A 26,905-nucleotide genomic window follows, 5' to 3' on the forward strand; every position below is an offset into this window, starting at 1 on the left:
CAGCCACAGGATTTGTATGTAAATAGTGAGTATCTCTGGAAAAATTTGCTTCTGTAGGAAAATTCTTGACTGGACTGGCATTTTCACCATAGTATTTTGCATAACCACTGGCTATTATAAGACTCTATGTAATTATTATTTTTCTTATCCTAAGACTCTAATATGGAGCAATTCAGGAAGGGAAAGGTAACTATGATTCCACCTACTCTTTTGTTGCTCACTAGTGCACATAAATTGGTCTTTTGACATGTAAATGCATGCGTAGTGGTGTACTTGTTTATGTATATTTAACATGGCCAGCAATAAATAAGGTCCAAGAGAATAGTAGACCATAAGTAAGTTCCACGAAAGCAACAAACTCATCCAACTTGCTCACCACCATATCCTCAGCAGCTAGGCCAGTGCATAGCAATTAGTAGGCACATAATAAATACTTGTTGAATGAATGAATACTGGAATGAATGAATGATATTATGAATGTTTTTTCTTATATTTGCCAATTGTATAATTCAATTGCAAAATAATATAGCAATATAAAAAAGCCATGGAGTAATTTGCTGAGGCAAAAGGACAAAGATATGAATAATCAAAGAGGAAATTGCTCACAAACAACAAAACTCCTCAAGAAGTGGAAAAGACACACCAGCTACATTATTCTCCCAACATCACTGTGCTCTTCTTGCAAAGGAGCTTAGCCAGCTGGTAACTGGAAGCTTATTCTTGGTGTACTTTGTACTCCATCCTGATACTTCATTTTGCATTAAGCAAAGTTTTCTTTCTGCTACCCCTGCCTTCAAGTTTGCAATTCAACACAGCTGAAACCTTGTATACGCCATCAGCAATTGAAAAATAAACGCCAGTGGGAGAGAGAATTAAAAGTTTTAAAAATTTATTTCTATCATTAATTTGGCTTACTTATTGTTACTAGTCTTTGCCTTATTTATTAAAAAAAATGCGTTAGGAATGCTTGTAAAAGAAATACTTTTTAAATAATGCGGTTCGCTATTATGCTGTGCTCTGTATAGAGGCAGGCAGCGCCGTAGCGATGGGGTGGCGTGATGCACCTGGCGGCAGGGTGCAGAGAGCTGACCCAGCAGGGTCTCCAGGCAAGGCAGCCAAAACTTCTCGCCCAGATAATGTGCTATTAGAATGAAAGAATTTTGTTCTAGTCTTGATTAGCAAATTGTCATAGGCCCCATGTAGATTTTACAAAGAATCTACTATACATTTAGGGGATGGCTTTCTGAGATACTTGGAACTTTGAAGAATTCAAGAATAAAAGAAGACTTTCACCATCAAAATTATAACCCAAGGAGAAACAATTTGGAGGAAAACAAATGCTCATCATTTGAATCTGTAGGTGTATGACATATCACGGTCAACACATCTTATTTGCATATCATTACATTTTTATTTCTTGTGAAAATAAAATTATTTCTCTAAGTCTGTCTTTAAATATTGCTTAGCTGTTCATATTGCTTTAACTTGTCTTTGGTACCTAAAACGTTTTAACACATGCTATGTAATTTTAGTTCAAATGGTATGGAATTGCCAATATGAAGCCATTTTGACCAACAAATATGACAACTTCATATGGTTCAACTGTATAATTTTTTTTTCATGACCGATCCACTAGTAGTATATTGCACTCTACTCTCCAGGGCAATTGTCTGTTTAGTGTTTGTACTTACACAAACACATTACATGTAGTAGGTGCTCCAACAATGCCTGGTAAATTTAAGCTTAATATATAATGTGTAAATTCAGTGACAAGAAAATGTATCAAGCCAACTACTATTACCCTATAGCAGTAGTTCTTCACTATTTGGCAGGTCATAAACCCTTTATGAATTCAATAAAAACTACAGACCAGTGCTTCTCAAACTTTAATGCGTGTAGGAATGACCAAGAGATTCCTTGTTAAAATGCAGATTCTGATTTAGTAGGTCAGAAGTGGAGCCTCAGAATATGCATTTCTAGCCAGCTCCCAGGGGATGCCAAGGCCACTAGCCCAGGACCCAGATTTTGGAAAGCAAGAACTAGCATCACCTTCCTTGAAAACCAGACTCAATCATGTAGACACATAGATTAATTCTATTTCTGAGAATCTATGGACCCCTTAAAGATAATTGAACTTTTCATTTTAAAATCACCTCTCCTAGGATTACTCTAGTTATAATATTCAATCAAAGATATTGATAAATGCTATTCGCATAAGAAAAAGATATATTACTTAATGAAATACAATATGAATGTCTATGTGTAGATATTTCCTTGTATGTATACACACTCACCACTCACATACATATATATTCAGACACAAGGATTTCAAAACATATTTTAAACAATCCTTTTTATAAGTTGAACATTTAAACATGAAATGTTTTCCTTAAACATTTCAAATTCCACTTTGAGATACTTCTATAGCTCCTCCCTGCACATGAACTCTTGTTTCAAATAAAAGAATTTTCTCTTTAAAACTGCTATAAATCAGCATCTTGTTCCTCCTACAAAAAAGAACACCCTGACATGGACAGGATATGTTTGTGATTTACTAGTAATCTGTGCACAAGCAATTGCAAAATTGTATTGTTATTCTACTGAAAGACAGTATGAATAGTGAAAACGAGTGGTGGAGAATAGAGACATGTTCTGTAATCCCAGAATTGAACAGAATTAAAAGGTCTATCTGAGACAATTAGTTTGCCAAAGGGCTGCCAACGCAAAGTACCAGAAATATTTTAGCTTTCATAAAAGCAATTTTTTGGGGGTAAAAGCTTACAGTTCCGAGGGTATGAAATGTCCAAATCAAGGCATCATCAGAGATGCTTTCTTACCAAAGTCAACTACTATTACTCCTGGTATGTTACCACTGGTAAAACAAGATGGTGGACGATTTCTGCTACAGTCTCTGCCTTCCCCTCCAGAATCTACTGTCTTCAGGATCGTAGCTATGGGCAACCAGGTATAGGGCTTGCCTCTTTCTGGGCCTCCTCTCTGAGTCTCTCTCAGGGTTTCTCTGCCTTTGCCTCAGCTGTAGGCAAACCTGGAGTCCCCTCTCTCTCACATGGCCAGGTCAAAATGGTAGAGCTCCCTTTTCCTGTGTATCTGTCTCCTGTGCCTCCATTTTTATCAGATTTAGAGGGCAGACTCAACCTGAGGTGCCTCACTGATGTCACCCAATCAAAAGGATCTCACAGCTACAGGAATGGATTGATTCAAAAACACAGTCTTTCTCTTTTGGGGATTCATAAAAGAATTGCAAACTGCTACAGATATCATCCAAAGATTTTATCTTCTTTTTTACCACATTACCCAATGAACCAATCTGCCAAATGCCAGTCTTTCAGAGATAAGAAGCTCACTTCCAATTGAACTTTTTTTAAAAATTTCATGTTGGCTGCTTTTTCAGATGAGCAATCCAAATTATGGAATTTAACTATAGTTGATAGAACAGTTTCTACAAATCTGAAATACTGGGAACAGTTTTCCTGATTATCACCAAGGCAGAAAAAGATGTTATAGAACCTGGGACTCAATTTAATCAAAAAGGGAAAACAAAAACATGTGATACAACTGGTCTACTCCCTTAAGCCAAAATTTCTCCTAGAAACTCTGTGTTCTTGAACATCATTTGATTTTTTTCAAACACTTTATCAATATAAGCTCAAAAGATATTTCAAATATTTTAAAGGTCTCTTCTCATTCTAACAGGAGAGATTGGTAAAAGGAAAAAAGTCAGAAGCAATAGTCTCTTTAATAAATGCCTTCTTTTCTCCCCCACTTCTAGTGTCCTTGGTTGCCAGATATCTGCTTGGTCCAGTGTGCAAGAGGGAACAGACCAAATAGTACCAATTGCATCATCTTTGAAATCAACAAATTTTTGATTGGTCTGGAACTGGTGCAGGAGCGGCAGCTCCACCTGGAAGCCAACATCGTGAAACTGGAGGATGACACAAACTGCTCCTTGTCCTCAATTGAGGAAGACTTTCTCACTGCATCTGAGCACTTGGAGGAGGAAAGTGAGGTGGAAGAGTATAGGAAAGGTAAGAACGTTCCAGTACAACGAATGTGCATCCTTGCATTAGTCACTGCATAAAAAGTCTGGGTGAAGTTTCAGAAAAAACTCAGGCCGCATCAGTTTGGCTGACACATTACAATCTTTACTGAGTTCAGGGTGGCAAAGAGGATAAGAAGAGCTAGGGAAGATGCTGACTAATACACTTAACAGATTAATAGTCGGATGGCTCCAGACTCCCCAGAGATGCCATAGGGATGCTGAAGGAAATCTGTGTGCTATAAAGGGAAATCCTCCTTCCTACCAAAACTGGAGGAGATCACTGGGAGGTAGATAACTCCCCTAAGACTTCCATATATTGGTTGGGAGCAGAGTTAGACCGGCCTGAATTTGAATCCCAGCTCTGCCATTTTGAGGCTGTGTGACCTGGGGCCATTTATCTAACCCTTCTGAGTTCCAGTTTCCATATCAGTAATTTAGAAGGACAATTGTCCCATAACAAATGATTGTTTTGAGGACAGGAGGAGGTAAATTAGCCTGATTTGTTCAGCTCTTTCTGTTGATTCTAAAGGAGCTCAAAGAACAAAAGGCCCCTCTTCCCCACTCTCAACCACAGAGGGAGGGACCGCCTAGCTGTTGTAGCCACTGTAATCTGCAAACTTTAGAGCAAATCTCTACAACCAGGCCTCACTGTTGAGGTTGCTCTAAACATACTCCTTCCTTTCTCTGTAGCCACTGGGAAGCTTCTATCTTGCAGTTGTTGTGGCTTGATTTCCCTTTGAAGAATGGTGACCAGTTCTTAGTTTGCCATCACCCTCTTCTCTCACTTTACTCTGGCATTTGTAATTAACAGTGGAAGCAATTTTGGGGGTGGTGTTCCATAATGAAATTAAACATGTTTTTCAGTTTCATTTTTCTTGGAGAAACATCCAACAAAAGAAAAAAAAATGGTTGATGCCTTTAGGAAGTTTTAAAAATTGACCACTATTTTAGACTACTGACAACCTGCTACCCAAAAAGTAAAAGTGGCCCTCATTTCCTCTTTAATAGGTTATGAAAATATAAATGTCTCGGCCACTGGTTTGGAAAGTAAAAAGCTGAAGGAAGCCAGCCAAGAGGGATGGAATTACAAGGAAAAGTTGCTTTATGCTTTGGAAGACAAATACATTAGCAAATTTCATACACCACTGATTACAACAGAAGGCTCTCTGGAAAAGGTAACAGAAGAAACATACTTGCAGAGTCTAGATCCCTCAACCAAGCCATCACAGTGGAAGGGTGAAGCTGTGGGGAATGAGAGATCAGCCACAAATCACCATTATTTAGAAAATGTTAAGGGTCAAGTGGAAAACTCACAGGCACTCTGTACTCCAAGCAATGCTTGTTTCACCAGGATAGTTAAGAAAGATGAGCATTCTGTGTGTGGTACCATCACTGAGCATGGCAGCAACTTAGACCCAGGGGACCTTGAAAATGGAAAATCTCTTCCTCCCATACAAGATGGAGAAGCTAGTGCTGGCCACTATGCCATGAACTTGGCAGAATCTGTGCTGCAGGATGCATTTATCAGATTATCTCAGTCTCAGCCTGCACTACCCCAAGAATCTGCTGACAGTGTCTCTGTAGGAAGTGGTCTGCTTCCTAGTGGGTGTTCCTCAGAAGACACCCTGGTTGCTCGATCATGGAATGAGCTCCCCAAAATCGTCATTGTTCAGAGTCCAGATGGTGGCGATGCTGCCCCTGAGCCAGGCGTCTGTTCATGGCCTGAGTCAGAAGTCTCTGCTGAAACCCCAGCCGTCTTCAGTGGAGAGAACTCCAGAAGACACCCCCAGAGTGCTCTAGAAGTAGCACTAACTTGTGCAGCCACTGTGATTGGAACCATTTCCAGCCCCCAAGCCACAGAAAGATTCAAAATGGAGCAAGAATCCCTGGTCTCAAACAGCCAACTGGGAGGGCATGAAGCACTGCACACTCAAGCACCCCAAGTACTCAAAGAACCTCCTATCAGTGAATACTCATTTCCATCCGCTTTATGTGGCATGACTCAGGTAGCAAGTGCCGTGGCTGTCTGTGGCCTGGGTGAAACAGAAGAGGCAAAGTGCTCTGTGACTTCAAGTGACCCTCAGTCTGCAGCCAAGACCTCTGCAGCCATCCCCCCACTGGGTAGTTTAGCAATGGGGAGGAGCATGGAGATGGGGAATGAAGCCATTGCAGAGGCATTGCTCAAGGAGGCTGGGCTGATTTTAACAAGACCCACCACCTACAGCAGCGTGGGAGACCTGGTGGATTCAGTGAGTGGGAGAATCATGGAAACTGCTTCAAGGCCTCAGACCCTAGGCTCAGAAAATATCCTCACGAATGAACTGGCACAGAATCTGTCCAATGTTATCCTGAAGCATTCCATTAATGAAGTTCACCAGAAAAATAAAATAATTGACCCCAAGGATAGAACGCACTCCCCTGACACTTTGGACATCTTGATGGAAAGTGCAAACCAACTACTCTTCAATGTGATGTGGTTCACATACAAGAAGATTCAGCTCGGTGAATGTCCCCCTGTCCTTTCTAACGAGACCATCAGATGGAGGGATGCAGAAACAGGCAGTCCACTACCTGATCAGGCTGCTAGTCAAGCATGGCCAAAAGCCACTGAATGCTCCAGTAGCCATCCAGTTAGCAGTCCACACAGCACTAGTCTCATCATTAAAGATCTTTCAGGGGATGTGCATCCAAAGCGAGATAACAAGAGTGGAGAGAGGCCATGTCTCTTCAAGAACCCCACACCGCAATCTGAATTGTCATGTAGCCACAGTGCATGCTCTTCCTTGACTACCAAAGCATCTCCTAAGGAAATGTATCTTAAAGGAACTATGGGAGAGAATGCAAAGATCTCCCAGCAGCTGCCCAGTCTCAAAGAGAATGAGTGTAGAACCTCTTCAGAGGGAGAAAGGGCCCTCACGCTCAGTAAATGCAGTTCCCAGGAGGCTGAAGACAGCCTCAATCCAAACACCCCAGACAAACACAATTATGACACACCTCTGAGCAACGGGGTTCAAGCTAACCTGTCTTTGTTGGGGAATGACTTGCTTCTTCCTGCTCAGTCCACACCACACGCCAAAAGCTCAGACATATACTGCATTACGGACTTTGCCGAAGAATTAGCAGAGACAGTTGTCTCCATGGCAACCGAGATCGCAGCCATTTGCCTTGACAACTCAAATGGAAAACAACCCTGGTTTTGTGCGTGGAAAAGAGGGAATGAGTTTCTGGTTACCCCGAACTTAACTTGCCGAACCTTGAAGAGAAAGAAAGAAAGCCAGAGCAACGGGGCCGCCGTCAGAAAACACAAGCCCCCACGGCTCAGTGAGATCAAGAGGAAAACGGATGAGCACCCCGAGCTGAAGGAGAAGCTGATGAACCGGGTTGTGGATGAGTCTATGAACCTCGAGGACATCCCAGATTCTGTCAACGTTTTTGCAAACGAAGTGGCAGCCAAGATAATGAACTTGACGGAATTCTCCACGGTGGATGGCATCTGGCAAGCCCAGAGCTATCCCCGGAACCGGTTGCTCAGTGACAGGTGGAATCGGCTGAAGGCTTCCAGCTGTGAGAGCATTCCAGAGGAGGACTCGGAAGCCAGGGCCTATGTAAGCAGCCTGGGGTTGACGAGCACCTTGAGCCAGCCTGTTAGCAGGGCCAGCTCTGTCTCCAAACAGTCAAGCTGTGAGAGCATCACTGAGGAGTTTTCCAGGTTCATGGTGAACCAGATGGAAAATGAAGGGAGAGGATTTGAGTTACTGCTGGATTATTATGCAGGCAAGAACGCCAGCAGCATTTTGACCTCAGCCATGCAACAGGCGTGCCGGAAAAATGACCACCTCGGTGTGAGACCGAGCTGTCCCTCTAAGCAGTCCAGCACGGAGAGTATAACTGAGGAGTTCTACAGGTACATGCTGAGGGACATTGAAAGAGAAGGCAAAGACAGCCCCTCGTCCAGGAGCCGCAGCCAGGATTGGACTGCCAACTTACTTTCTCCTTTGCGATCCCCACTCTGCTACCGACAGTCGTCCATGCCGGACAGCCGGGCCCTGTGCGCCAGGTTAACAGTGAATGCACCTGTCAAAGCCAACTCCTTAGATGGCTTTTCTCAGAACAGCCAGCAAGATTTCCTAAGCGTCCAGCCAGTCAGTAGTGCTTCCTCTTCGGGTCTCTGCAAATCTGACTCCTGCCTGTATTGGCGGGGTGGGACAGACCAGATCACAAACATGTTAATCCACGAAACCTGGGCAAACTCAATCGAGGCCCTCATGCGACAGAACAAAATTATAGTGGATGACGCCGAGCCGGCTGACGCCAAGCCTGCGTCTGGTGGCACTCCCCTGCAAGTGGAGAAGTGTGCAAACAGTTTAGCTGGGAGCAGAGGGGAAAGTGGGCCAGCTCTGCTTGTTCACGAGCCCACTGATTACCCCAGGAAAGGCTCTCTTGCTGAAAGCAAACACTTCCCAGCGGCATCTCCAAGCAAAGCTGCTCCTCTCACAAACTGCAACAGTTTAGATTCTAAAAAGGAGCTTCCTGCATGCAATAAAGCTGCCTCTCAAAGCCACACCAGGCAAATGCTTTGCTCAAGGGAAGTGCCTTTAATTCAGATTGAAACAGATCAAAGAGAAGAGTGTGTTGGAGAACCTGACCATTTCCTTTCCCAAAGTAGCTCCTCTGAGGGAGCAGAACATGCTAATGAGGAAAAAGTCCCAGATATGGCGAGGAGTGGAGACAAAGCAGTGACCTCTGAAAACCATAGGTGAGTGAATCAACCTTTAGACTAAACGGGGTGCATGAGACTTGTGTTTACATTTATTCTAAATCTTAGACATAAAGGTACTTTAATGATGCAAGAATTGATTTTCTGAGACAATGAATGACCTCCTTGGGTTAAAATAAATTTGTAATAAAAAGTTGGAAGTAAAATTTTTAGAAAATTATTTTCCAGGACAAATTGAATTCATCTCTATAACAGGAAATAAGGTATTGTCCTGATTAAAATTAATCTCCCATATTTTGCTACATTTTTAAATTCATTCATGGCAACTTTCAAGTAAAGAAAAAAATAATTTCTACATTTGAAATCAGTTGAATTTAAATACATTTTAGTATTAGAATCTGACAGTAAATATTTTGGCATCATTTTTCTCTCAGGCCTCTCCTTTCAAGTTTTCCCTTTTTTTGGCTATTCTAAAGATCTCTGTAATCACACCTCTTCCACTAATGCCGGCCCTGAAAATACGTGATGGGAGTTTAAGTATAAAGCCACACTGGAATATTGTTTGTTTCAATAGTACTTTTTCAAGGGAATTGTATACTGTAGGTGACAATGCATTTTAAAATTTTGAGTCAAGGTAGTTATTTCTCTCAGGCTGCTCAAAGAAGTGTCAAATCTACTCAAATCCTTTGACAACTTCCATTTTCTGTGGAGAATTCATAGACTTCATGAAGATAGGACCAAGATAAAATTTCTTTTCTTTCCTTCTATGAAGTTAAACAACAAAAAATTAAGCTACTGACCTTATGAAAAACATTAAGTGAGGGAAATAACCGTGATAGTCTTTTCATAGACACATGCCTATTACTCATTATTTACAAAGCCCATGATTTTTTTAATGTTTAGCTCCAATAAGCAAATTGTAAACCACCTTTATCAAATTTCAACAGCTCTCCAAAATAGCTGATCCTTCGCCTCTACCAGAGGGGCAGAAATGATCCATCTTCAGGTACTGATGCTCCCCATGATTATAGGACATCATTGTAACGTGTGGTTAATGGGTGGTCCAATTGGACTTGAGTACCTCCTTCTTAGCCACTTTGTGCTAAGAACTTAACTTTCTACTTGGCTAAAGCCATGGGAGTATGCAAAGGGAAGAAAGGGGGAACAAAACATGAAAACATACAAGCTAAAGAACATGAGGCTAAACCAAAAAGTACAGGCTGAGCTGATCAAGATGGTAAGAACTTACATATCATAATTTTACAGTTATAGACAACACTTACCAAAGTCTTATAGGAGTACTGTGCTTCACTTTAGTTCACCAGCCCCCAAGGATTATGGAGTATTACTAGTTTTTAAAAGGGATTAAAGGGATGAAGAACAAAATAGACAACATGCGATTCTTTGGAATTACCTTAACCTGAAATATGAAAAAAAGGAAAACCCTTATAGATTTGATGCCTCACTTAGAATCAGCTTGAGCACAGGAATCATGTAACCCAGATGAACTCTTTAGTCAAAGAAGGTTACCTATTTAGGGTACTAATTCAACATAATTCACTGTTATCAGTGCAAATCAAACAGTGATTATCCCTGGAGTTGAATACAATTCATGATGCAATTTTGAGTTTAAATGTAAATAACAATATTCTTAAATCTGGTACAATCTGGGAGATTTCTAAAAAACTTGGAGACTATATATATATATATATATATATATATATATATATATATATATATATATAAAAACCTTTCAATCACTTAGGTTTGTGTTCCATAAAATGGTCCGAGCACGACGCTGTCATCTCATAATGTGGATCTCTGATTCTTTTGTCAACCAATGAAAGAAAAAGAATGTGGAATCATCAGCTGTTGAATTTCAAGAGCTTCCAAAACATAAGGACTCAGTGTTGACTGTATTCTTCTTCACAGAGCAATATCGAGTATTCTTATAGAACCCAGATTCTCTTCACTAACTTTCTAACCATGTCACTTTGAACACGTTCCTGAAGCTTCCTTTCCCTCAGTTTTCTGGTCTGTAGGTAGGAAGAAAAATAGTACTTGCATCATAAGAGGATTTTTAAGGTTTAAAGAAATGTACATAAAGCTCTTGATATCTAGTAAATTGTAAACATTCAGTAACTATTTACTTTGTTATTGCCACTCTTGTCATTGTTCGGGATTAGGGTATATGGTTGCCTTAATTCCAGGAGGTTTCTTCTCCCTAAAGAAACCTATTTGGGAATTTTATTAAAACAAGAGAATTCCTGAGATCTGCAAAGGGAAACATTAGTCATATTTAGATTGCATTCTCTAAGCTCAGAGTTGTTATTATGGGATTTTATGTGTCAAAATAGCTGAGTAAAAACTAACCTTGTGAAACAATTTCTACCCACTTCCACACAAAAGGGTGGCAGCCGATATAGGCATTCTCGATTCTGCTTGGTGGTGAGGAGGTGTCATATCCTGAAGACATTTTTAGGCTGTTCTTGGAGGATAAATATGAGGAGTCTTTTCATTATTCTTACTAAAAATGCCACAAGGACTCAGCCTATTGAAACAAGAATCATTTTTCTTATCTTTATTTTCATTTGATAATTCAGTATCCATCCTGGAACTCAAGCCCGCATAGAAATACCCTGTGATCATTTAGGCCACCACATTTTTCAAGATACCTGAATTTTCATTTGCTTGTAGAGAGTTTAAATGATTTAGAGCAGGCCTTAATTTGATTTCTGAGGAAAATATTATTCTATTGGTAGGGGACAATGAGTTCTTAACTCAGCCTTCTTCTCTGAGATAATTGAAGAGCAATGTTCCTTCAAACTTTTAATAATTTCAGATTGTGAAGAATGAACAACAGAATTCTGAATATACATATATTGTGCTTGCTTATATAACCTTAGTTTTTAGAAACATTTTTCTTGTGTATACATTTATTCATTTATATTTGCTTCAAGAAAAAAAAAATATTCATCCAACAGATAGTAGGGTGGCCATTCTGTGATTCACATTTTTCTTGGGATTGCAAACATTGAAGAAAATACAGAGTTGGTGCCTATGCCCATAGATTTTATGTGTAAGTGGGAGAAACAGACAGCAAACATGGAAACTTCCTTTGGAAAATGGTTATTACAGAGTGCAAGGAGAGAGATATTAAAAGAGTCATGTGATAGAGAATAACTGGTTGGGGGAATGACTCCTTTAGATAGGATGTTGATATATGAATCTTGCCCAAATGTATGTTTAAGGTTCCAATTTGCACCATATCTCTAGTCCAGGAAATTCCAACCTGGTAAATTCCTTTAAAGCAATCACAGATTAATAGCACTTAGAGAAGTTGGCAGAGGCAAAAAAAAAATCTTTGGAGATTTAAGCCTCAGTCGTATAGGAGTCCCACAAATAAAGCCCCACCAAATATGAGCTCACAACCTCAATTTTAAGACACACATGGAATTAAGGCACTGTAAGCAATACTCAGCACCAACATCTAATGGTGGAATTACCTCCATCAAGTATTTCAAAAATTGGAATTATCAGACTCATAATGTAAAATGAATATATTTTAAGAAAATTAGGAGTCCAAAACATGAACCAGAAACAGACTACAATCAAAATAGGATGACAAAGATTTAGAAATCATCAATCAAAAGATGAAAAGTATAATAGTTGAAATTAAAAACCATCAGTGGACCCTCCTACAAAGGCGTGTCAGTGGTTTCCTGTCCTTGGACATGTAAGAATTGGAGGCAAAAAGATGTGGACTTGGAGAAGTCTGGAACCCGCTTGCTCCCTACAGGCTCAAGATCATCCTTTACCACACAGAAAAATAAAAAAAATAAAAAAATAAAAACCATCAGTGGCATACCTGAAGACAGAACTATAGCATAAGATAAAGATGGAGACTTCTGCTCTCAGCCACGATGTAGTAACTGAAACCACTTGCGCTTCCTAGTAAAAAACAATTTGTAAACTGGACAAAATTTATAGAACCACTATTTTCAGACATCGTACATTGTACAATAAGGAGCACATTGAAAGAACGGAAACAAACAATGTAAGCCCTAAAATTGTCCCAACAATATTCCCTTTGCAGATAACAGTGCAAGGACGACAAAGGTAAGCAGATCTTGGTGGGCTTTCCAACCAACCAGAGTGGAGAATCCATGTTAAACACATGCTGCATTTGGTAGAGACCCCAAAGGATCACATCCTAGAATTAAGGTTAAAATAGACCCAAATATAGGCCAATCTAAACTATTTCTAACAAAACATATAAACAAACATTGAAAAGATTGAGTCGAAATAAAAGTAATTAATCTTAGAACAAAGTCCAACACTACTTAAAGAAAGACAATAAAATCCAGCACTGGACAACATAAATTCACAAGGTAATATCCAATAAAAAATTGTTACATGTGCAAAGAAGCAGAAAAATTTGACCATAACCAGGATAACCAGTCAATAAATGCATACCCAGAAATGAGAGAGATGATGAAATTAGCAGACAAGGACTTTAAACAGCTCTTATAAATATCCTCAAATATTGAATGGTATACATGAATATGAAATGTTATGAAAATTATAAACTCACAAATAAAGAAGTTCAATGCACCCTCAGTGGGGTAAACAAAAAGAAAACCCTATCAAGGCACATCATAAGCAAATTATCAAAAGCTAATTATAAAGAATCTTAAAAAAAGAAAAGAGAAAGGCCCAGACATTACATATTGAGCAGATTTCTCATCAGAAACAATGTAAGCCAAAAGACAAAGACAACTTTCAAACAACCTTCAAAGCATCCTTCTATTATAAATAAAGGTGAAATAGTAGCATTTTTAAGCAAACAAAATAGAGAAAATATGCCACAGTAAACTTGCACTACAAGAAATGTTAATGGAAGTTCTTAGGTTGAAGGAAAATACTACTAATGGAAACTTTAATCCACACAAAGGAATAAGAAATGCCACAAACAGTAAATATGTAAATAAATATAAAAAAAAACATTTTCTCTAATGTGACATTTTTTATGATCTATGTATCTTTTAAAAAAAAAAGACAAAATTTTCAAAAAAACTTTTAAAAAGTAAATAAAACTTGACACTGGCCAAGTAAAAAAAAATTTCTCATTCTTAAAATTTCTTTAGAATGTAATTGTTTAAAATTTTTAAAAATGTGTTATGACATACATATAACTAACATATATGAAAACCAAAGCACAAAGGATGGTAGCAGAGGGACGGGGAAGATGGAAGTATATTGTTAAAATATTCTTCCATCATAGTGAATTTTTTATATAATAGTATAATTTGAAGATACAGTAAAAAATTGAAGAGACATATCATAAACCCTGAGGTAACTACGAAAAAGATAAAACAAAGAGCTATAGATAATAAGACAATAATGGAGATAAAGTGGAATGCTGAAAGTTGCTCAAATATTCCAGAGAGAGGCAGGAAAAGTAGGAAAAAAATGAAGAATAGATGGGAAAAATGGAAAACAGTTCTCAAGATGATATATTTAATTCCAGTGATATTGGTAATTATACTAATTATTAATAGTCCAGACACTCCAGTTCAACCACTAAGATTGTCAGACTGAATGAAAAATCAAAAGCCTACTATAAATTGTGATAAGAAATGCATTTCAAATATACAGACATGTGAAGATTATGTAAAATAATGGGAAGGAAAGATTATAAGAAAGCTTGAGTGCCTTTTTTTTAAACAAATCAATTTTATTGATACATATTAATAAAGCATACAATTCATCCAAAGTATACAATCAATGGTATTGGCTATAATCACATAGTTTTGTGTTCATCACTTCAATCATTAGAGCATTTTCATTATTTCAATAATAAAAATAAACAAAAAACAGACAAAGAAGAAAATTGCTCACCTCTTGATCTCTCTATACTTCTCCCACTGTACAGAGCTGCTGTTTCTGACTATTCTACCCAAAATGTATAATCACAATGTTATCCAATACATTCATCACCTCAAAAATTTTAGAACAATTTCATTATTCCAAAAAGAAAGACTCCACAACCCTTAGAATTCCTTCCTCAGACCTACATAACCACTAATCTCATTTCATCTTTATAAATTGATTTATATTTACATTTTATATAAATAGATTGGTATAAAATGTTTGTTTGTTTGTTTTTAGGAGGTACTGGGGATTGAACCCAGGACCTCCTACATGGGAAGCAGGCACTCAACCACTTGAACTACATCTGTTCTCCTGAATTGGTACAATATATAGTACTTTGTGTCTGGTCTCTTTCACTTAGTATAATGTTTGTTGGTTTTTTGTGTGTCTCATATTAACATTTTGTACTGTTAACTTATATTTTGTTCAGTTTCAAAGCAAAACAGTCATAGATGCAATTCTACCCATATTCATATTTCACATAATATATTTATATTTCACATAATATATTTAGTTCATAATAGGGCAATCATACAGCATTTCACCCCTACTAGACTGGCTGCTATTAAAAAATTGGAAAACTGTAAGTGTTGGAGATGATGTGGAAAAATAGGAATGCTTATTCACTGTTGGTGGGAATGTTGAATGGTATAGCCACTGTGGAAGACTGTTGGGCAGTTCCTAAGGAATCTGCATATAGACTCGCCATGGGACCTGGCAATACCATTGATAGGTATATACCAAGAAGAACTGAGAGCTGTGACACAAATAGGTATCTGTGCATGGAAGTTCATAGCAGCATTATTCATGATAGACAAAAGTTGGAAACAACCCCTAGTGTCCAACAATGGATGAATGGATAAACTAGTTGTGGCATATACATACTGTGGAATATTATGAAGTGGTAAAAAGAAATGAAGTTGTGAAACATATGACAACATGGATGAACCTGGAGGACATTATGTTGAATGAAGCAAGCCAGACACAAAAGGACAAATACCTAGTAAGAAGTCTTAATAAATTTACAAGAATTAAAATCATATAGAGTATGTTCTCTGATCACAATGGAATTAAACTAAAATTCAATAACACCAAGATACCTGGAAAATCCCCAAATATTTGGAAATTAACAACATACTTCTATCTGCCTCATTGGTCAAAGAACAAACCACAAAGGAAATTATAAAATATATTGAATTGAAAGAAAATTAAAACACAATGTATCAAAATTTGGGGGCTGTAGCTAAAGCAGTACTTAGAAATTTGGGGGATGTAGCTAAAGTAGTACTTAGAAATTTATACCTTTAAATATTTCTATTTTAAAAAGAGGAATGGTCTAAAATCAATGACCTAAACTTTTACCTGAAGAAACTAGAAAAGGATGACTAAATTTTACCCAAAGGAATATAAGGAAGGAAATAATAAATATTATAAGGAAGGAAATAATAAATATAAGAGTAGGAGCCAAGGATAATGAAAATGGAAAAGAATAGAGAAAATTAGTGAAATCAAAAGTTTTATAGTCTAAAGATTGGTCAATAAGTGTATGTTTATGATTTAAATTTAAAGTAAAATGTTGAAAATGTATATGTTTAATTCTCACTGTCCCTTCAGTGAAATTTTTACAGTAACTAAACAGTTGCATGACCCATTGAAAAGAGGGTGTATCAGTTGGGGTTCCAGGTTTCTCCAAAGAAACAGAACCAACAGAAAAAAAGAAATGTAAGGAGCTGACTCACACCACTCTAGGGGCTGACAAGTCTGAACTCCATGGGTAGCCATAGGCAAGAAACTTTGGTAATGGTGATGCTGAAATCCTGAGTCTGCATTCCCAGGGGAAGCCAGCAAACTAGAAATTCCAGCAAGAATTGATGTTGAAGTCTTGAGGCACAAATTCTTCTGACCTCTGTAGCTCTCAGGTCTTGCTCGGAAGAACTCTGGTTGGATGAGGTCCTTGATCGTAGATGTGAAGCCCATCTTTGACATACTTCCACAGTAAAACTAAGCCAGTATCTGACCAAACAACCAGACACCGTAACCTAGCCAGGTGTACACATACAAATGGTCCTCACAGAGGGCTTTTACTGTATTCATGTATTTATTTTTATTATTAATATACATACATGGCAAGTGCTTCTTGTTTTCCATTTACAGTAATGACTTAAAATTTCTTTTCAAAATAAACATTTAGACTATATAAAGTAAACTGACTTAAAGAATTTTTCAGTACATACTGATACAGGTGGAATGTAGATATGGCAAAAATCAAACAAGTGGTTCGCTAATAAGTGAAGTCAGGAGAGCACTTGGTGGGAGTCAGATGTGCTCAACTATAGAGTATCCGCCTACCCTATGGAAGGTCCAAAGTTCAGTACCCAGGGCCTCCTGGTCCTTGTGGTGAGCTGGCCCACGTGCAGTGCTGCTTTGTGCAAGGAGTGCGAGCCCATGCAGGGATGCCCCGCATAAGGGTGTCCCCCACGCAAAAGGAGTGGCCCCTGCACAAGGAGAGCCGCCCCGTGTGAAACTGCAGCCTGCCAAGGAGTGGTGCTGCACACACAGAGAGCTAACACAGCAAGATGATACAACAAAAAAAGAGACACAGATTCCCAGTGCTGCCTGATGAGAATACAAGCAGATACAGAAGAACACACAGCTAATGGACACAGAGAGTAGACAGTGGGGTAGGGGGAGGGAAGAGAAATAAAATAAATAGATCTTAAAAAAAAAAAAAAGAGCACTGGGCTAGATAATCTCCAAAGTCCTTGTCACCTGAGAGATTTTCCATTGAATTTGATATGACCTATGAGCCTCTAAAACTGTGTGAACTATAAGATCAGAAGGGGGAAAAAGATCCATCTGCATAAATTAGCACAAAACATCTGTGCATGTTCATAAATAAATAAATAAGCAAAGCTATAAATTTCTGTCTAAAGAAAATGAAAACATTGGATAATCATTATTCATTTGAACACCCTGTGATAAAACATGAGTTGCACAGTAAATAGAGCATGAAATTGAGATAAAATAAAATAGATTGAGACTCATTTTTTCAACCTGGAAGTTTAATGTCAATCACTGTGACTTAACTTCTGTAGTAAAAAAAAAAAATCAGGAATGAATTTTCTAATAACAAAGGCCCTAATTTAGTAAGGATTTAGTTCAAGAAATTATTTTTTAACCAGGCAAACAAATGGTTTCAGGCCCCTCCCCTTGTGCCTAGCAATTCATTCACTGATACTTTGTGGAAAATATGTGTGATGTTTCCCTTTGTCATAGTGAACTTTTATTTGCATTCATCTAAATATTATCTCTTTTCTGCATCCGGTCTCCACCTTTCTTTCCACTCAATTTGGAAAAAACCACATTATAGAAAGCAAAATCAAGCACATTAAGGATCTCCTTTAACCGTGTGTTAGAAACAGAGCTTGCTAGAAACAATCACACCTCAATACAATACCTATCCAGGATGCTATAAGAAGGAAACTTAGGGGCAAGGGGAAAAGGTGGACAGGAAGTCTTTTGTGATATTCCATAGTTAATAAGTTCACACATTTTAAAAAAGAGAGATTTTTGGCTTCATCCAAAAAAGTTACATATTTAAAACCCTAGACCAGACTCATTAAAAACAATTAAGTGGGAAACGGACTTTGGCCCAGTGGTTAGGGAGTCTGTCTACCATATGGGAGGTCCGCGGTTCAAACCCCGGGCCTCCTTGACCCGTGTGGAGCTGGCCATGCGCAGTGCTGATGCGCACAAGGAGTGCCGTGCCACGCAAGGGTGTCCCCCGCGTGGGGGAGCCCCACGCGCAAGGAATGCACCCATAAGGAGAGCCGCCCAGCGCGAAAGAAAGTGCAGCCTGCCCAGGAATGGCGCCGCCCACACTTCCCGTGCCGCTGACAACAGAAGCGGACAAAGAAACAAGATGCAGCAAATAGACCCCAAGAACAGACAACCAGGGGAGGGGGGGGAATTAAATAAATAAATAAATCTTTAAAAAAAAAAAACAATTAAGTATAACCATTTCTTGGAGAAAGGAACAACAGTAGTAATTTTAAGATTACTTAAGATGAAAATTACATTGACTTTCCTGCAGCCAGTGTCCCATTTTGAATGATAGAGACCAAGGATCTTATACTGGATTGCCTGTGAACAGACCCTTAGAGGGAGAGCTGAGGGCAGACACTTTCTTGGGGCGCACTGTCCAGGGCTACATGTGGGTACACATAAGAAAATGGAAAGGCAGAGTTGAGCAGAGGTGGAAGCTGCCCCTAGAGCTGTTATAGCCAAGGCCTCAGGCGGACCTGCTGGGAAGCTCTGAAGCTGGGTAGCTATGTCAGGTTTGGTACAAATTGAGGCAAGAGGCTGGGTATTTGTATTTCTGTATCAGCTTTTCATTGGGATACCCCCTGGGAAGGATATAACCTTGGCATGGCAATTCCCTGCCCAAGAGTAATTCTCAGTGTGAATGGTCAACAGTCAAATTCTCAACAGCCAAGGGTGCAATGGCCTGGAGAAGAGCCTTTCAATGTGCACGACACCAAGTTACTGCATTTTTCGTTGGTAAAGGAGAAATAGACTTTTGCTTTTCATTTGCACTGTTAATGTCATTCTCTTCTATACTGTTGCACTTGGATGATCCCATAGGTAGTGTTGGGAGATGATATTTCATGAATATTTTCACATATCTGTACAACCAGGGTTTTCTGGGCAAAGAGCACTGGCACCTGGGTTAAATGATGATTGAATACTAACCCTAAAGACAGAGACTCCGGCAAGATGTAGAGGTTTATATCCCCGGAGCCATTTGTTTACATCCCAGGATGCTGAAAGAGTCCTTCTGTCCTCTCTGAGAGAAGAGAGGATTTGGATTTGTTCATAAACAAGAACAAAGATCTCCCCACCCTACCTCCCTGTAGCCATCTAATACCCCATCTGCCACAGAGGTACCAACAGCTCCTGTGTGAGCTCCAAGCTTCATAATTTGCAGGTCCCACTCCTGTGGTGCAAACCTGTCTGAACACTTAGTGTTTAAGGCAGGGAAAACTGATAGAGGTTGTTCTGGGAGTAAACAGTCTGATCGCTAATCAGGACTGTGCTTCTGATAGTGTGTGTATGTGTGTGTGTGCATAAATATAAATAATACAAATAAAAATGAGCACTGTGGCAGGCAAACAAGTGAAAACTCAAGTTTATTTAGGACCTGCTTTTGCCAAGTGTTAGCAGCAGTGCATGCTTGAAACTGCTACTCCTCAAGTTACTCAGCTTGATGTTAGCTTACAAACAGTGTAATATCTCAGACTGTCCACAATTTCATACTAACAGGCAGAGCTATCTAAATTGAAACATGGGGTCCAATTATGAAGCTAGATACTTTTAACAACAGCATATCCATCTAAGGAATAGGTCCTGTACACAGGTCTGTTAATACATAAGAAAGTATTAAAATTCTTAATTTGGTAACGTATATATGCAGATAACTATAGTGCCAAGCAGGAAGCATTAAATGTGACCAAAAAGAAAAACATAAATTGCTTTGACCATTTGAAAGAGAGAGAGAGATGGCTTCAGCTAGGGGGATTCAGGAAGGCATCAGGGAGCTGGGAGCACCCCAGATGAGCCCTGAAGGGTCGTAGGAAGCAAAGATCTAAAAAGGGCATTATTAGACCTATGATTTTTAATGATTTCTATAATTTACTAATAGAGAATAACACTTATTAAGTACTTGCGTGCCACACACTAAACTAAATGTATTAAATGAATTTTATTTTTGAATTCTTTTCTTCAAAAAGCCCTTTTGAAGTGGGCATCATTATTTTGCCCCATGAGGTTTACTAATTTGTCCAAGCTGAACAGATGACAGGTGACTGAACTGGGATCTATAGCAGTTTGACTCTGGGGACAGTGTTCAAAGCACCTGTTCTCCAACATTTGGTCAGAGGAAACAGCAGGGGCACATGCTGAGAGGCAAGACAACCCCTGGCCTACTGGCAGAACAGTGGATGGCTTTGTTTGCTGAAGTAATGACTAGAAGAGAGGAAGATGAAGCTGACAACCCCTGGGTGAAGGCCATGAATGAAGAAGTTTAGATTCAGGGAGTACCTGATGGTTTTTGCCAGGAGTGCTCAAAGGTGTGCGTTAGGAACATTAATCTGGTAGCAGTGCCAAGAAGGTGTTGAAAGTGCAGAAAGTTGGGGCAAAACAATGGGAGGCTGATACAATAGTCCAGGTGGAATGCTCAAACGTAAGGTTTAACATCTGGTACCAACTGTTGTTGCAATCTTGGATAAGTTATTCAACGTTTCTAGGTTACTTCATCCTTACCTTCAGAAAATCTATGAGTTTCTTTCCAAATCTAAAATTATAGGAATTTAGAAGGACTTAAATTAAGATAATTTCAGTGAGCACAGGAACAGGGATAAGCAAGTAGGTGAAAGATAGTTTTGAGAAGGAACTGAAAGAAGATAGCAACTGGTTGAATATAAAGGGCAAGAGGAAGAAACCACGGAAAGAGTTTAAATCCACATACCTAGGATGGTCATTGGAGATAGGGAACATAGGAAGGAGGTGGGAGAGCAATTAGGTTTCACTTTAGGTATATTGATTTTGGCATCTTAATGAGACGGATTGGAGATGTTGGGAAGAACAAATGAGAAAGGAGCCCTGAAACCAGGAAGAGAGTTCCTGGCTGAAGTTCAGATTCGGAAACTATTTTCAGTCAGGTGAGTAGGCGAGATTGCTTAGGGACAGACTAGGGAAAGGAAGACAGCACGTCATTCAGAACTGACAAGAGTGACAGAGGAAAACAGAGAACCAGGTTCAAGGTAAGGAGCTGCCAGAGAGGTGAAAATTCACAACAGGCCCAGGAGGAGAAGCTTTAAGGAGAAAGTTATATACCAGATCAAGGCTGTGGATACTACTCTAACAAGCACAAATCCAGAAAAGTGGTATTGATAGAAATCAGGATTTTCAGAGAAGGAATGGTGGGGAAAATGTGGCTACAAATAGAAAATCTATTATGTGAGATTTATAGGGAAAATGACTTGGTAAAGCAACAGAACTGGAGTATTTTTGTCCAAGCACATTGCACATACCACTAGCGTTAGAATTGGCTGGGGTGTTGTTGAAGATGCACATTTCTGGGCCTTCCTCCAAAATGACTGAAATACAGTCTCTGGTGGGGATGGTTCAGGTAGCTCCATTGTAAACACCACCATCTTCCAATAATTCTTGTGCAGGCTGGCCAGGCAGATTTCAACATGGTTTTCAAATGAATGAAGGGAGCTGATGGAAAGGGACTAACTGAAAAGAGGGGACAGCTGATGGAGAGCTATTCTGAAAAGGCAAGATGGGATCCAGGGCACCAATCAGGCTCACCTTAAAAGAAAATGTCCTCCTATGTCCAATAATATCTTGCTCACGATGGTGAGGACCCAGGCTCAACAGAGCAGCCAGTGTGGTCCCTGTGAAAAGGTCTATTTTTTGCCTCCACTCTTGGTAATACCATCTTGCCATCTACAGTGATAGCCCTGATGCCAGAGATGTACCAGAGGCTGAAGTCTCCACTGAAGCCAGAGCCCCTGACGAGTTCCCCAGCTCTCCCAGCAGCAGTGAGGAGAGCTCAGGCAGTTGGTCCCAGCTCGCCAACGAGGAGGAGAACCCAGATGACACAAGTAGCTTCCTGCAGCTCAGTGAGCGATCCATGAGGTACCTGCTCTTCACTTGACTTCTGAGGGGAAAAGGTCACAACAGATTCTAAAAATACATTTTAATGGTTCTCTGCAAAAAACCCTAATAGAGCAGAAAGGAAAGCTTCCATTAGGTCAAGATGTCTGCCTGTCATGATTTGTGCTGTGAGTTATCTTAATAGTCAGTTATGGCTTAAATTACCTTGACCAAGGGTAAGAGTCCACTGTGTTCCCTTCTCTGCAAGTCCCAGCTAGTGCATTCAATGATGACAAGTGTGAATTTTTTAATAAGAGCTGCTATTACACATTGTGTATTTGATACCTTCTTTCTGGTTCATTTGTATTTCAGATGCAACACAGGCTGGGTTTACATGAGGCAAGTGTTTCCACACTGTGTTGTGTTGTTTGGCCTGACTGTTTTCCCCCTTCTCTTCCCTGACCTCTGTATTGTTGCTCTGGAAAAGCTAGAGAGGAACTTAAGGGAGATCACATTTGGAAGGACTCAAGTCAGTCAGGAACTTTGAACAGAAAAATGTTCTTCCATGAGGTAGATACTCTAAGGGAATCTCCACTTTCTGTCCAAAGTCTTATTTGATCCTGGGCCAGCAGGCCATAGAACAGATAGTACAATGGGAAAACATGGTTCAGAAGCTTCTGGGTGTGTGGTTCTTTGAAAGTTATTTCTGGCATTTATTTATATTTTGGAAAATTCACAATGTTAAACAATTGTACTAAAATTCTCAAATTTAGAGGGAAATGTTACAAGATGGAGAAGAGGAAAAAGAAGAACTTGACTTTTTAGTCTTAACAGCAGAAGTTTATAGGGTTAATTCCCTCTAGGGCAATATTTAAATCATCAGTTTTCAATCCGTGAATGTATCCAGTACCCACCTGAAACCCATGGCAAGACTGAGGGAGTCCAGTTGGTTACTCACGGTATTCCGTTGGAAAAATTGTTCCCATAGATGTCACACCAGCATTTGCCTTTTGAAAATCTTGATTGGTAGAGATGTCATTAGGAAATGGAGAATGTGTGAGGAAACTCAGTGGAGTTAGTAAAATTGGGTAAGTTCCATTTCACACGTACAGACAGAGCCTAAAAATTGGCTCAACTCTACTGTGTTTCAGTAAATTCTGGGCTAGTAACTAAACCATATGTTCCTTGTGCAATCGACAAAAAATGGTGAGACCTGCATGATACATAAGGTATCATGAGCCCTCCTGCACAATACACAATGTATCAGGTGTTGTTCCTTCCCAAAGATTTTAAGATAAAGGAGTTATAGAATTTTGACAACTTTATACTGAAAATTCTGCAGTCCCATAGGAAAACAACGAGCCAGATGCACAGCCTATAGAATGTCCCTCAGAAAAAAAAATCCCCCAAATGGCAAAAGGAGAACATGAGTCCATTAGTTTCTGTCTGAAGCTAAAAAGGAAGTAGATAAGCATTATGGGATCTTCCCCAGCCAGCATGTTCAGAAGTATCTCAGTCTCTGAGCGTAAACCCCGGAATTCTCTTGCTGATAGGTAAGCATCTTTCCTGTAACTAGAAGAAGAGTCATGTTGATTGTTATCCTCTAGGTGTGATCCACCAGGTATGAAGCCACTTTAGAAATTAGAAATTATTAATTTCTAATGATGAGACGATGATTATTGCTTTTGGCTAGAGCCTGTTCGGCTTATATGATCTGTTATATATTTCCCTAACTTTCGCTAATTGTCAGAAATAAATGACAATTTAAGAGTCATGGAGTCAAAGCAATATTCTGGGGACCAAAAAAAAGATCTCTTAGAACGATGAAATGTCAGGGTCGACAGTGTGGCCAGGTGGTGGAGACTGGCATTAATATGTAAACTTTTGCTTTGTCAGCAATGGCAACAGTAGTGCCACTAGCAGTCTTGGCATTATGGACCTGGACATTTATCAGGAAAGCATGCCATCTTCTCCCATGATTCAGTAAGTAGCTACTGAGATGCAGTGATTGTGAGACCACCACTCAGATTTCATCTGGCAATCCATCTTGATCATCCAGGTGGTGCCCAGCCACTGATTTCATTGTGTCTGTACTCCGTGGATCCCAGTATTGTGGCTCTCTGTTACTGGAGCAAGAACTAGCTCAGGCCTAGAATAAGCCTCACCCTACCATGAGGGTGCTTTCTGAGTTTCAGATCTGCCCAAATAATATAATTTTTTCAGATAGAGCATATTAATATAATCAGAAGTGTATGTCATTTTACCTAGTTGGACATATGGAAGGAAAAATCCACATAAATTGTAATAATCCCGCTAAGGAAGACTATTGTTAACAGAACATGGAGTGGATGGCATCTCCTTTACTGGTAGACACTTGGGCCTATCACTACCAAATGCGGTTGCCATGATGGAGATGAGATGTGCTAAACCCAGCCAGTGACTCTTATCTCTACAACATGGGGACCTTCTCAAAGACCAAGGGAAAAGCACAGTTGGAGAAGCATAAAACTTTACTTATTACATAAGTCATAGTGTAGACAGGGAGGGCAATATGAGGTCAGGATGGACAATTGTTATAGTTTGTGTTAACTGTGGAAAATTAAAGGAATTGAAATCTATTTTTTACCATTATGACTTATTATTTGAAGATTTCTGAAGTTTCAGAAAAATGACAAACGAATATAGGTCAAAAGTTGCTCCCTCACCCATTTCCCCAATCACTATCTATAGCTAACACATTTTTTCATTCAGCATTTAATCATTGTGTCCAGCCTGCACTGTTATTCCTCAATGAGTGAAGGTTGTGGCTGCACAAAGCTATTATTCAAAAGGAGAGATGAACATACACATCAATTTGTTTTTTGCTTTTTTTAAAGGAGAAACAAGAAACAAAACCACTTTGGAGTGAATTTTTTCTTCTTTAGGAAACAGTAATTATTTTTTCCTTCTTTCTCCAAGCCTAGGGCCCCTACATCTATTCAGAGAAAGCTGAGACCTCCTACCCATAGTCAGCACTTTTCCACTTTTCACTTCCATAACAGCAGAAACTGTACCTACTTTATGCCATTTTCACTGCATTGAGATCTAGCAGAAAGTCTTGACCTTTGGAAATTGGCCCTTTCTTTTACAAATAGTGAGGTATGAATCAAGAATAGCTATACAGGGCCTCATCAACCACAGGCTGCTTCTCTCAACATCATGATTATAATGGAACTTATCAGTCAGATCTTAGCAGTAACAGAACACAAGGGAGAAACTTCTATCATCAGAAGACATATTTTTAACAGCCTCTGTGCTCTAATATCTAGACTCGATAACCACAGGCTTTCCAAGATGTTCACTTACTTTATCTGTTAAGCCATATGGTCTCATTTTGTAAGCATTTACCAAGTCCCCCTATTCTGTACAAGGTTCTGTAAAAAGTCCTTGCCATATAAAGCACCTCAAATATTAAAAGTTACTTTATCTAGTGAAATGCTTACTTCAATTATGAACCCCTGGTGTCAAATCCACCCCCCTCCCCCAAGTCCTCTGCACCCTTCCAGTAAATAGAAAGAACAGGAAAAATTTCACCTAATTGAGATCTTTTATTGTACAATTTAAGTTCTGTAATTCATTGTCTTTTCTCTTATTTGAGATAAAAGAACCATATTCAGATAGAAAGACATATTCCCAGATTAAAATGCAGACTTGTGTTGTTAACATAGGATAGAAAAAAAATTATCATGACAAGATGGAAACATATAGGCCTTTAAATGATAAGTAAAATATAGAAGAAGGATAAATCCCCAACTCAAAACTAATGACCTACAAAATATTTCTGTGGTGGTTCTAACCTATGATAAAGGTTTACAGAAGAAGAGGTCAAGTAGAATAGAAGGACATGTCTCTCAACAAGAGTCCCTACCAATTATCCAAAAAGACCTATGCAGGTTGGCTGGCCTCTTTTTGAGGGGCAGGAGGAGGATCTATAGCAAGACCCAGCAGCTCCACTTAGTAGCCACAATGGTATTCCTCAGTATTACATGACTCTATGAATATCATAAATCTAGAATGAACTTCAAAAGCACATAGACCAATAAGACCCATCACCTCATCTTCCATTTACAGTTTACTCTTCCTAAATATCACCAACCATATATTGTTGTTTTCTCCCCAAGTGAATTAGTAGAAGAAAAGGAGATCCTTAAAGGACAGTCAGAAAACATAGAGGGTAAGCCATGTTCCCATTATTTGGACACACAATTTCCTACCATCTCCCTGTGGAAAGCATAGTAAACTGTGCTTGTGTCTGTGTTCAGAACACATCTCTGGACTGCCAGTGGAGAAGGTCAGTGGCCAGAGGAACCTGCTAGTGATCAACTTTGACCTGGAGCCAGAGCGTCCTGATGCTGAGCTTCGAGCCACTCTGCAATGGATAGCTGCCTCTGAACTTGGGATCCCCACCATCTATTTTAAGAAGTCTCAGGAAAACAGGATTGAAAAGGTATCATTTTCTGTGTCTGGGTAGGATATCACAAAGCTTTATGTTT

At 39.3% G+C, this 26,905-nt stretch overlaps 1 protein-coding gene and 1 non-coding gene across 14 annotated transcripts in view; both read left to right on the forward strand.

Moving 5' to 3' along the window:
* The window catches only part of SPHKAP (SPHK1 interactor, AKAP domain containing), a 175,614-nt gene that overhangs the window by 138,834 nt on the left and 9,875 nt on the right, over positions 1-26,905 (forward strand). For 4 of the 13 annotated variants that reach the window (XM_004453852.3, XM_071216084.1, XM_071216085.1 and 1 more), the window contains 7 exons: positions 3,791-4,046; positions 5,069-8,816; positions 22,230-22,415; positions 22,746-22,772; positions 24,270-24,356; positions 26,534-26,586; positions 26,675-26,859. In XM_004453852.3, the coding sequence (XP_004453909.2) occupies positions 3,791-4,046; positions 5,069-8,816; positions 22,230-22,415; positions 22,746-22,772; positions 24,270-24,356; positions 26,534-26,586; positions 26,675-26,859 (4,542 nt within the window). The remainder of the gene's footprint in view (positions 1-3,790; positions 4,047-5,068; positions 8,817-22,229; positions 22,416-22,745; positions 22,773-24,269; positions 24,357-26,533; positions 26,587-26,674; positions 26,860-26,905) is intronic. The other 9 variants (XM_004453855.3, XM_071216086.1, XM_071216087.1 and 6 more) reach the window with 3 other exon arrangements.
* On the forward strand, positions 12,471-12,602 carry LOC111763075 (small nucleolar RNA SNORA38). Its single transcript, XR_002796026.1, has one exon. It is a non-coding gene; the product is annotated as a small nucleolar RNA SNORA38 (small nucleolar RNA).

Source organism: Dasypus novemcinctus, chromosome 7 (genome assembly GCF_030445035.2).
Source record: "Dasypus novemcinctus isolate mDasNov1 chromosome 7, mDasNov1.1.hap2, whole genome shotgun sequence".
Taxonomy (NCBI): Eukaryota; Metazoa; Chordata; class Mammalia; order Cingulata; family Dasypodidae; genus Dasypus; species Dasypus novemcinctus.